A 12268-nucleotide genomic window follows, 5' to 3' on the forward strand; every position below is an offset into this window, starting at 1 on the left:
AAAAATGTATGTAAATAAAGGGAGAATTTCTGTTTTGTTACAGAACTTTGGGCTTCTAGAGGGAGACATCAAGAAGCTCCTTAAGGACACCCCTTAATAACCTCTTTAACAAAAGAGGATGTTTCTGCTTTTTTTTCTTACATAAAGAAGAACATAAAACAAGGTATTTTTATTGGTTATACCTCATAAACTTCATTCCATTTTGGATTGAGATTTTCTTTGATGACCTTGCTTTGGAAAATTTGGTTGCCCACACGGATGATTCCATAAGGATCTGACTTTCCTTTGACAATCCCTTTCAGATAAGTATCTTTCCCCTCTAGGTCCTGAGCTTCAATAAAGTGTATCCTTAGAACACCCTGAAAAAGGAAAAGATGAGTTTGTATAGTAATCTGAAATCTTCTATGTCATCACAATTTACACAAAGATGTTTTATAATTTCCATTGCCATTTCCTTAACATGAAAGTTATTCTGGACATACTGTAAATAGAAGATATCAGTGATGATCCACACACTCAACAGACCTAGCACTCAAGAGACTCCTGAAAAGAAAAATTGTCATCAGCCATCAGAAACATGCCAGTTACATCAAGAAATATCAGGTTTCTGGAACTGAGTAGCAAAAAATAGCAACAACTGTTTAGTGAAGGACACTAATAGTAATTTTCCATGATAACATAAAACACATGCTACTTTTTAATCTATAGTTAAACTAGATTGTAGCAATCTAGTGATTGTAAAAGTAATAAGTTTAAGATTTTTTTTTAAAGAATAAATAAATGAATAAGTAAATAAATCTTTCTTGGTGGCTTTTGAAACATTAACTTCACAGAAATTGTTTATAACTTAAATCGGTTATTATCAGTGATTGAATTCACAGCAACTTGTACCAGTGCAGTAACTGTATTTCAAAACTCCTCCAGATTGCCTTGAACAGTTACTACAGAAGAAACTAAATGCCCAATTACTGCTGTTGACAGAAACCTGCTTACCTTTGGTATAGGAAACCTCAGCTGAGCAATCTGCACTTCACTGACCAGGGGGACTGTAATTCTATTTGGAAGGACCAAGTAGTTGGATATGATATCCAATATTATTGTATCTGATAAGCCACTGTTGGAGAAAAGAATCCTCAGTTACTTTAAAAAAATATTCCTTTTGCTGCTTAACAACCTAAATGGAGAAAATATTTGCCTTCCTGGGAGAGCAGAAGACACATTTGGTTTGTAAATGTAAAATAAAGGATTCTTGCCCAAACGGCCACCAGGTGGAAGCAGCTGACACCAAACAGCAGAGACCACAGGGATGAATACAAAGTTCCCATTTCCCTGCCACAGCCAAATTTCCCCCTCACCCTTGCCTTTTAAAAGCAGCCTGGGTAAAAAGGAATTGCATAAATGCTCTTGCCTCTAACGCATACAACCAAGCAGATGGTAACTGTTTAATTACTTTTGTACTTCAATAATGATTTATCTGTCCTTGCAAGTTTGGCTGCCCCTTCCTGTATTGTTATGAAAGCACTTGTCCTCTTGAGCTGGGAGGACCATCACTTAAACCACAGACACACAGAACACAATGTGTAAAACACAGTAAAACGTAGCCTAGGGAAGGAAAACTGGTTCTGTTCAGTGAAAAGGGAGTGGCAGTGCAACCACACTGGTAATGAATCACATAAAACCCAACCCCACACCCCTCCACAAACAGAGAAGAGAGCAATTTCCTAAGCTACAAGGTCACCCAGCTCAGGTCTGAACTGACAACAAATCATTGTCACACCAACAGCACTGGTTGCACACACTGCCTGCGCAGGGAGAAGGCAGAACACAGAGCACAAGCACCCAGGACATCCCAGGAGGATGCCCAAAGGTTCAGAGAGGTTGTTACAACAATACTTGAGATACTTTGAACAGCAGAGGGACATTCTCACTAAAGCTGGTGGAGCTGTGAATTCTCCTAAATACACACCATGATTCTTCTTTTACAGTCTTTGTCAAATCAAGATGAAGATAATGTTTGATTACTTGGAACATTTTTGGATTAAGCACTTCTGTGTGAGCACCTTGTGAAGTTTTCTAAGACTGAATCTGAAGCTGGGAATAACTCTGACTCAGGAGCTAGCATATAAAAACACAAAAACTGCAGTGAAACATGATATGTGTTACAGTTTCATTTGGAAAGAAAATGTAGTGATGAGCAATTAACATAATGCTAGAGATGGGCAGCAGAACAAATCCATTAAATACAATCTGGCCCACTAGAAATGCACACTGATTTTCATGCCAGAGATCTGAAACCTGAGCAGCCTGCAAGCCCTTGGCTGCCCCTGGAAATCCAGGTAACTACAATACATGATGCAACATGGTTGACTGTAATGGCGCTCAGAACAACAGGAACAGAAGGAGCTCAAGGCTGCATCAAAACCAATGGACAGGTCTGTGCAGGCTTCTGGTTAGAAAGAGGAAACAGTGGATAACGTTAAGATATTGCTCAGAGGAAAAAAGTTTCCGCTCAACTTCTGAGTTAATTCACACGTGCCCTAAAGAATCTTCCTTCTCCTCCCTTTCATGAAGAGCTTATCCAGTCACATTTACAGAGGTTGTCATTCTATGTGAACCCTAGAAATTCAGTTTCAGTAAATTTTAAGACAAATACTACATGTTATCTGAAGAGTAGCTTCACTTAGCTATCATTTTAACATACTGCTTTTCAAACTTTAAAGTTTCATTCTGCCAAACCTCTCACTTTCAGTGTATGCTCTCTGAAATGAGCCAACAAAATAGAATTCATTATTTTGTCAAGAGGTGACAAAAAATTGAAGATAAACATCTCAACCAGTCTTAACATTAAAAGGAAAAGAAAAACCAAACCAAAGCTGAAGTGATGGTAACCACACAAGCAACAATCTCACTTTTCAAAATTCAAGTCTAATGACAACACTCTAGTATAGAGACCAGGCAAGCTTTTTTGTTCCTGCTTTTGTTAGTGTCCCTACTTGGTAAGAAGAGAAAGCTCTGCCTCTCTGCTCAGTCCCTTAAGAACAGATGACTAATGGAGAAAACCAAGTGACAGAAAGCAAAGGAGCTGTGCAAGGAAAGCAATGGTACCAGAGCTTGCCCTGCTCTTCTCTAGTGTTTCATTAAAATCACAAACTTTATGTGATCACAGGCATAAATAAACCTCCTCTGGACTAGCATAAGGTTCAGAGACTGACTAATGTTCAAATAGAGCTACAGCAAGTCTCCTTAAATAAGAGAAAGAAACACAGCCCAAGTACTGGAAGGACTCACAATCCTTTATGCCAGAACCAAACCCCAAATCTGGTTCCAGAGGTCAGTATCATAATTTTATCCCAACATTGCTGCTTGAATTACACAAAAAACACCTAAGAAAAATGAGGCAGCATTAATAAAGTTTCACCAAGTTTTACATAGAGAAACTGGACTCCTAGAATGTAGCAGATGCCCTGAATTTAAATATAGGGAGCTGGAAAAGAACACTGAAGATTGCATGCAACTAACTAATGAATTAAATTAATTCTAAAACAACATGATGCTTTCAAGCTCTTTAAATCTCATCTGGTATTAGCCAGCTGGGGTGCACCTAGATGCAAAGTATTCCTCATGAATACAAGGCAAAAATTACAATCTTTTGCATTTTTTGTTATCTAAAGTAAGTGGTCTGATCTATGGAAAACAGATACAAAACACTGCAAGCAACAGAGAAAGATGCATTAATATAAACACTTATGTTGATGCATCATTAAAAACCAGCTTCCTAAGATCATAAAACTTTAGTCAACAATTCTATGAACAATTATTTTTTCAGTTCAAAAAAGGGAAGAAGTGTAGAATGTTTCATATAAGACTGTCTTTAAAAGCTCAATTTCATTGTAGAAAAATAATTGTTAGTTGCCTACTCTTTTGTATTGCTCTCTACTTAGCTCTACTTAATTTTTACCAGTTGTGTATTTTTCCTGTGCTATCTTTATCCATACTGCAGACACAGCAAATTTCTGACTGCATTGAGTGTTTTCACTGTGTCTCAAGCAACCCAAACATCTTCCCATCAACCACATCCCCTCCTGAAAGCACCTGAGTATTCTCACAGCCTGTCTCCTCTTCACACAGAGATTTTAATTCCACTTCTCCACAAGCTATACTAATGATGGAATATGAATTCCTTGTGTGTCCTTCTCCTTTGTGGAGTCATATAGGAAAAGCAATAAAAAAATAGCTAACAGCTGACAGAGAAGCTTCCAGCAGCTAATGCTGAAATTCAATTAGTAGCAGACATTTGCAAACAGAGTACAATAAGCAGTTCAGTGTGCAGCCAAAAGCCATAGGATTATAAAGGTACCTGTGGCAGCAGCAATTTCATTGTTTATAACAACTACAATATGTCAAGTTGTCAGACCAAAATACACAACTTATCTATACAGATAAGAAAAAAAAAAATACAGCACCAAAGAAACCTCTTGGCAAGGCAGAGCATGAGTCACCCCAGTTACAGTTACTATAGAAACTATACCACGTCTAGGTGGCACTGGTTTGTGCATATGTGGCCAAGTTTGGTTGCTCTGGAAACCATAAACTTGAGATATTTAGCTAGACTTTGTTTACATCTGAGGTTTTGTGTTTGCAGTCAGACAAATATGTAGCAGGATGTGAGTCTCAGAAGCCTAGTAAAGTTAAGTGCTAAATGTAAATTTAGTCGTGTTATATCAAAAAGGGGAATTATTACTCAGGAGCTGTATTTTGGAAGCCATTTTCTCTCACTCATCAAGAAAGCCTCTTTCCTCAGAGACAGACTTGAAACATGAGAAATTCTTGGAGCCATTAACCTACTTAATGTAAGTTCTAATTTCAAACTGTTCAGCTGGGATTCCATGCAATGGCTCCATGTGTCTAAGGAAAGCAGAATTCACTTCAGTCATGCAATTGATTACTAAGGGATTAATTTAATAACTAAATTCAAACTCCTGTTTTGAAACAATAACAATAATTCTGGAGTCAGCCAACTCTTGAGAGTATGGGATCTAATAAAAGGGCTAGTCACAAAATCCAAGTGTATCAGATCTACCATTATCTCCTTTGCCATTGTCTCCATATAAAAAGCCCTTGGGTAACTATTAAAACCTGATAAATATGAATATATTAATGGATTTAACTTAATCAGGTTTATAATGATTGAAAGCAGCCTAATTTGCACCTCTATTGATGCTTTTTAATTCGGGATTTTATCATGTGGTATTAGGAAAAGCTCTGAATAAGCTAACACATTTTATTGCTATATACAGTGAATATTTTGGTACTCCACTTGATCTTCACATAATAAACTGAAAGCTTTAAAAGTAAACACTGGAAGATGTTAGAAACTTTATTTAGTTTGAATAGTCTTAAGGTACTTCTAACTACCTTTACACAAGCAAATAGAGATGGATTGGCATACAAAGCCAAGAACCAAGATGTCATGAACCCACTTGCATGAAAGGAAGGCTCTGATGATAGGAGATGGCAGGTAGGAAATTCATAAGATTCTAGAAAGGCTGAGAACACTAAAAGAAGTACATTATAAATTATATTTTCAAACTATTTTTAACATGATCTACTAGATATATTTTTTGCATACTTTGACCTGTGGTGAAATCACTACCTTCTGCCAATTGAGCAATTTCATATAATTCTACATTAAGAGAAAACTGCTCAGAGTCATCTAACCTAGAAACTATTCAATTTATGGTCTTGAGATTTTCTGGGCTTTACTGGGGTGCAGATACACTGCTTTAGGTATACTCACTTCAGTCCTGGAACATCCAGAAGATTGGTCAGTCCAGTCCAGTTAATTTCCAAAAGCTGTGAATTGCAGAGAAAAGAGGGAGGGGGGGAAAATGACAGGAAAAAAAAAAGAAAAGCAGCTTAGAATTGGTAATACTGAAGAAATAAACACAATTGCTACAGATTCTGATCAGTGGAGAATTAAACAGTTTCCAGGATTTTCTCAAACAAACAAACAAACAAAACAACTCTTCCATTTTTAAGAATTTTTAGATACATATTTTAATGTTATAAAAAGTTTCACCATTCTCTTATCCACTCTTCATATAAATATACACCCCCAATATACACAAATACAGGATCTACTCCATACAATCCATACAGAATAATGAAATGTGATCCTATATTCTGGAGAAATATTTCTGGGGTCACCATAGACCTGTTAGAGATGAACAATCATTAACATGCATTTGCAAATTATAATAACCTGAAAAAGAACCCCACATGAGACCAGGAAAATAAGAGATCTAGAAGAGGTAGTCAACAGAATGAATGAAGAACTGGAATTAAGAAGGTGGCAGGAAGATGTGATAACAGCTTTCAAACATAAGAGGCTGTTTTCAAGGCACAAGTTCATTTTACCACTGATAAAGGAGAAAGGCATCAACAGGATTAAGTATCAAAGAGAGAAAAATTGTCAGAAATAATTAAAAGGGATAACTCCTTGCTAGGCCATGCATACTTTGTCACTGAAAATCTTTGCAGAATATTATGCTGTATAAAGGTACCTATTCTGCTTCATGATTGCTGCCATTAAAAACTAATTTAAAACATCCTTTTTGATCCTATAATATTCTAACTCTAGATAACAAAACCAACAGATCTGAGTTCTCATAGTTCTCTCTTCACTGAATTATTTCAATTAATGTCACAGAAGTTACCAGAGTATTTAAGCAACACATAAATCCAAACCCACCCAGTTACCAACATGTTTCCAAATCCAACTCACTCAATCTAACTGCATGAGAAAAGGATTTTGATAGTCCTCAGTTAAGAAACTAATTGTGGCAGTCCAGCTAAATGCTAAAACAAAACAACAAACCTCTGCAAGAACAAATGTTGTGTATTTTCACAAACAAATGAGAATCATCACCCTAACTTCACTTTCTTTTTTAAAAATAGCACATACCATTCCTTTACAAAGGATCTATTAATAGTTTAATTAGTGATTTCCTTTGTGAATACTTCCAGTAAAGATAAGACATAATAGATTAACTCATATAAGGAACACTGTATATTGTTTAATACACTTTATTAATGGTGGCAAATATTTCAACAATGTTACCTATGAACAATATTACCAAGCCTACCTGTAACAAACAACTAAGCAAGGAAAAAGGAAATCATTATCCTTTCAAGGAAAAAAGTAAGACGTAATAACCAGACCAGATATTGCAGAACAAAAGGCAACACCAATCATGGGACCTACATGAGCAAGGACCTACATGAGCACCATGCCCTTGCCACAAACAGGGCTCAGGCTGTCCTGGGCCTCATGAAGATGATTAAGGGACTGGAGCATGATGCCATGAGAGATGCCCAGTACCTTCATTATTTTTGTGGCCCTCCACTGGACTTATTCCAGCATGTCCCTGTCTGCTGAACTGGGGAACCCCACACTGCACTCCAGATGTGCCTCACCAGTGCTGCGGAGAATGGAAAATCTCCCTCAACCAGCTGGCAACGCTTCTCCTACTGCAGCCCAGGATGCTGTTGGCCTTCTTTGCCATAAGTGCACATTTCTGACTTCTCTTCCCCCTTCTATCCAACTAATCAGCCTGTATTTTCTTCAGCAAAGCTGCTTTCCAGCCAGTCAGCCCCCAGCCTGACATGGGAGACAAGGTTATTCCTCTCTAGGCACAAGATTTTACATTTCCATTTGTTGAACTTCCAGACATTCCTGCTGGCACATTTCTCCAGCTTGTCAAGGTCCCTCTAAACATCAGTACAACTATCAGGTGTATGAAGCACTCCTTCCAGTTTTAAGCAAGCAAACTTGCTGAGAGCACACTCTGTCCCAGCATCCAGGACAGCCATGAATTTGTGCTGGCCCCAGGTTTTAACCCAGGCTAAATCACTACTGATGGTCCTCCAGCTAAACTTCATGTTGCTAACCCCAGCTCACTGACCCTGAAGAGTTTAGCCATTTTTCAACCAAGCTGCCCATTTATCTCTTCTGTACTTAGCAGTTTACTTGAGAGGATGTTGCAGAAGGCTGTGTCAAAGCTTTACTGAAGTCAGGGTGAGCTGTATCCATAGTTCTTCCCTCATCCACCCAGCCAACCTTCTGATCACAGAGATCATTGCCTTGGTTTCCATGATTTCCTGCTCATGACTCCCTCCTGGCTACTCCCAATCATTTTCTTGCCTCCTCAACCTTACCAGCAGGATGGAGCTCACCACCTGAGCCCCTGTGCCCCTGAACTGCCTCCAGAGCCACACTGCAGTCACCTTTCATGTTCTCCAGATCTCAACACCCTGGAAGTGGTGCTGATCCCCACATGGAAGAGCAGCAGAGGGCAATGGTCTGAGGCCAGGCAAGCTGTAACAACATGCTGAACCTGAGGTCCAGGCAAGCACTGTTCTCTTCTCAAGAGAGAACAGGTCAGGATGGGATATGGGGCCAGGAGTCTCTCAGAAATGACCACTTCCCCTTTCTCCTGGTGCTTCAGTGCAGTTCAGGCTCTGCTGGCTTGGATGTGCCAGGCCCTCCTCTGCTACGCTGGCCCCAAATCTGTCCCACAGCTGCAAATCTGCAGATGGGGTAGGAGTCATCTTCCTTGGGGCAGAAAATTTCCATATTTCCCCATCATGGGATAATTCCACCCAGTAGTTTCCCCAGAAAGTCAGAGATTCTGCTTCAGACTAAACTCAGACCAAGCCATCTACCTGATCATTTACATTTGTTATAGATGAAATCAGACTGTAAGAATCTAAAGTGAAAAAAATCTTCAGAAGTTCTACAGGGATTGCTGACTTTCTTGACTGATTCCTTCTTTAGGTGAAAGCACAAAGCTATCACTGGTTGCAGGACCACTTTGTATTCAATATCTTTTTTAATACCTCATTTACAACTAGTTTTGCCCACTTTCTATTTCTAATCCACTAGCAGGATTTTAGTGAGAAAAGGTTAATGCTCCTTTATTTATGAAATACTTGCAAGGCTAAATGGAAGTACTGCCTTTCAGAAGACAATAATTTCTTAGCTACAACCCATACTGTGTACTGAACAGTCTTTTTATTCTTCCTTTTTGAGGTACTATAATCTTTTCTACATGGTTATGAATTTAAAGCTATGAGGTTTTTAATTTACAAATGTAAAAATCAATTATTTATTGAAAATAATTTCTTGCAAAATGGTTTCTTTTACACTGGTATGCAAGCTTTATTTGTACAGTTCTACAAAAGCTATGAGCTAGAACACAGAATATTTTCATTTAGGAAAACTAAGATTCCACCTTAAAAATTAATTGTGCAAATTACTGTATTTGTATATGTTCTCAAATCTCCTCTTTATCTTAAATCTGAAAAAAAAAGTTAAGAAACAAATAATTGAACCAGGACGAAAATTCCAACTTAGTGTGAATAATTTCAGTTTTATACTACTTCCTCAATCATGCAAACCCACAGATGTTTAAGTAATATAGCAAACAAGTAGCTTGGTAGTAGCTGATAAGACTAACCACAAATTGAGTATTCAGACTAATTCTCTTGTTGTAATCACAAGTTTTGACTGTACATTATAAGACACTTTAAAAAGCTATGCAGTCTACCAAGCTTCTGGAAATAGTAATTTTATACTGTTTTAAGACAAAGAAGCCAGTTTATTATATGATTTTTTTTTCTTTATTCATAGGCAAAATAGAAGCAAATGGACACCATAAATACCTTCCAAAAGTGGTCCCTATCCTGAGGTGCTCATACCTGCATCCTGTATTTAACAGTTTTACATAAATAACCATGTTTTCAGATTAAATAGCAAATGAGAAAAGATTTGCATTTCCTTTTGTTTTCATATTTTGTTCAGTGAGCTGCATACAGCAATTAACGCAGTATGTCCTGTGCTGCCTCCTAAACAGCCTTCACTGAATAAATGCATTGAGCAACACAATGCATGTTGAAATTCAACGTTGGGAAACATCTCCTTCACTGGACTGAAACATTTATCACAGTGGTTTCTGCAGTAACTGCCACAGCCCTAAAGAAAGCCAAGAACAACCAAAGAGATGCCACTGAGAAGTGACACTTTGCATTGATGCGACTAAAAAGCATTTCAAAAGGTTGCAACATGGCCTATGAAACAAAACAGGGTCTATGATACAGCCTCACTGTCAATATTTTGATTATTACACACCTCTGCTAAAAAACAAGCCTACCCTTTCATTCCATCATCAGTCCTTACAGCATGAAACATGGAAAAACAATTACACAAAAAACCCGAGATGTTTGCACCCAAGAGTGGTTATTTAGACAAGAAATACATATAATATCAGAAATTCTCTTCATTCACTTAAGGTACAGGAATAAATACAAAGACCAATTTCAGAAATGTTAAAGACAAATCCTCTTCCATTTGAAGCTGAAGCTCATAAATTAAAAAAACATTATTACAGCTAAGAACTTTACAGGGTTATTAAAAAAGCTTTGCAAATAAATCTTAAGCCATTAAATGTTTTGGAAGGAATATGAGCCTTCAAACTCCTGCCATAATCAAGCTTTCACTGTTTGGGCTTTAAAGGTAAATTCCCCTGTCAGATAAAGTTTTTGGCATTCACCCACCACAGGGTTTCCTTTCCAGTTCTACCAGAAGCACCCAGCAGTAACATACACACTAATCTTGGTCTACAGGTATTAGGGAGAAATTATTTTTGTTTTCTCCTCTTCTGTTTTTTTAGTGTTCTATCTCCCCCTGTCCTCACCCCATCGTTCCTTTCAATAAAGTTGTTTCAAGTCTGCTCTTGGTTTCCAAACATTAAAGAGCAACTCAGGGGAAAAAAAAACCAATATCTTTATATCTGCAAAAGTATAGAAATAACACTGACAGCAGACACACTCACAGCAGAGTGAGAAGAAAGGAGGCAAAAATTTCTTCATAAGCAGGAGAGAGCCCCCAGCCACAGTCCAGCAAAATAACAAGGGGTTTCACTCTGTATTTTGGGCACTGCCATGCTATGACTTGCTGGAGAAGAACAGGACCCCCTAACATGTGATTCTGACAGAAGTTACAGCAATGTTGCCATCATAACTAACTGAAGAGTGCTTTGGAGAAAAAGGGAGCAAGCAAAGGACTCCCAGCTGATGAATCTTTTATGAAGCACCAAACCTGAAAAGTTTCCATATTTAAGAAATAGCTTAACAATATGATTTCCTCCTCTGTCATCATTTTAAGCAATGCATAATTCTCTTAGTTTAGCTAAATTCAGAGAATGCCAGCTGGTTCTCTGCAGCAGAACTAACAGAACAATTTTCCAGAACACTGGAAAAACTGTGGGCAGAATTTGTAAGTAAATGAAATTGTGCCAGAAGCCAGAAACGATGGTGCCTTTCCACAACACACTGCAACTAGAGAGGTGATGTGCCTTGCAAACTCTACCCAGCAGCTCACTGCACAAAGGCAGATTCCAGACACCAGTTACACTTTCCAATGAAGTAGTCTGTGTCTTGTGACTCAAACCTCTTACAATTCTTCCTTTGCTCAGAGAGGTGAAAACAAATTTCGTTATCTGCCTGAAAGCCAAGAAATTCACATCTTACCAAAGCTCTGTACTGAGAACTACCACAATGCATATTTTGGAAGAGGTTAAAAAATCAGATTAAAAAATAAACCCCTTCAGCCAATAGGAGAAGATAGGCTAAAAACTAATGAGCATCTCTATCCACATTGGGTGTTCTCAAGACCCTAGAAACCTTTACAAAGGCAAAAATATGTACTGGAATGTAGAATACATAGCTCCATAAATAAAGCTCACAGAAATACAAAAAGCAGCCTCTAAACACTGCCAACCTCGTGGCTTGATTTGGCTGCCATAAACAATACTAATTCTCAGAAGAGAAGCCACAGCACATTTTAAAATGCTGATTAACAGCTTCCTGCTAAATGAGTTATGGAAGTGCAATACTTTTGTAGAAAAACTGAAGCTCTACTACAGGCCATGAGGATACAAATCCATGGGATAAGATGTGATTCTTCCCAGGAACGTGTTACAAGAAGGGAACTAATATGCCCTCTATTGTTGCTTGTGAAAGGCCATACCAGACATGGTACAATTTGTTTGTTAGTAGAGCAAAGCCCATCACCACCTACAACACTGAAGTGCTGGCATTGCTGTAATAATTTAATATGTAACATTATCCAGTGTATCTCCCAGGAAATACACAATAAACTCAACCTTTCAAACAACAATACAGAGTAGGTGCTGTAGTATTCCCACTG

General features: G+C 38.0%; 1 protein-coding gene across 4 annotated transcripts in view; it reads right to left on the reverse strand.

Annotated features, from left to right (window-relative positions):
* Positions 1 to 12268, reverse strand: part of ESYT2 (extended synaptotagmin 2) — an 80319-nt gene that overhangs the window by 24048 nt on the left and 44003 nt on the right. For all 4 annotated transcript variants that reach the window (XM_063183317.1, XM_063183270.1, XM_063183217.1 and 1 more), the window contains exons 7-9: positions 5798 to 5853; positions 994 to 1114; positions 183 to 359 (exon numbers count right to left, since the gene is read on the reverse strand). In XM_063183317.1, the coding sequence (XP_063039387.1) occupies positions 183 to 359; positions 994 to 1114; positions 5798 to 5853 (354 nt within the window). The remainder of the gene's footprint in view (positions 1 to 182; positions 360 to 993; positions 1115 to 5797; positions 5854 to 12268) is intronic.

Source organism: Melospiza melodia, chromosome 1 (genome assembly GCF_035770615.1).
Source record: "Melospiza melodia melodia isolate bMelMel2 chromosome 1, bMelMel2.pri, whole genome shotgun sequence".
In the NCBI taxonomy this organism is placed as follows: domain Eukaryota; kingdom Metazoa; phylum Chordata; class Aves; order Passeriformes; family Passerellidae; genus Melospiza; species Melospiza melodia.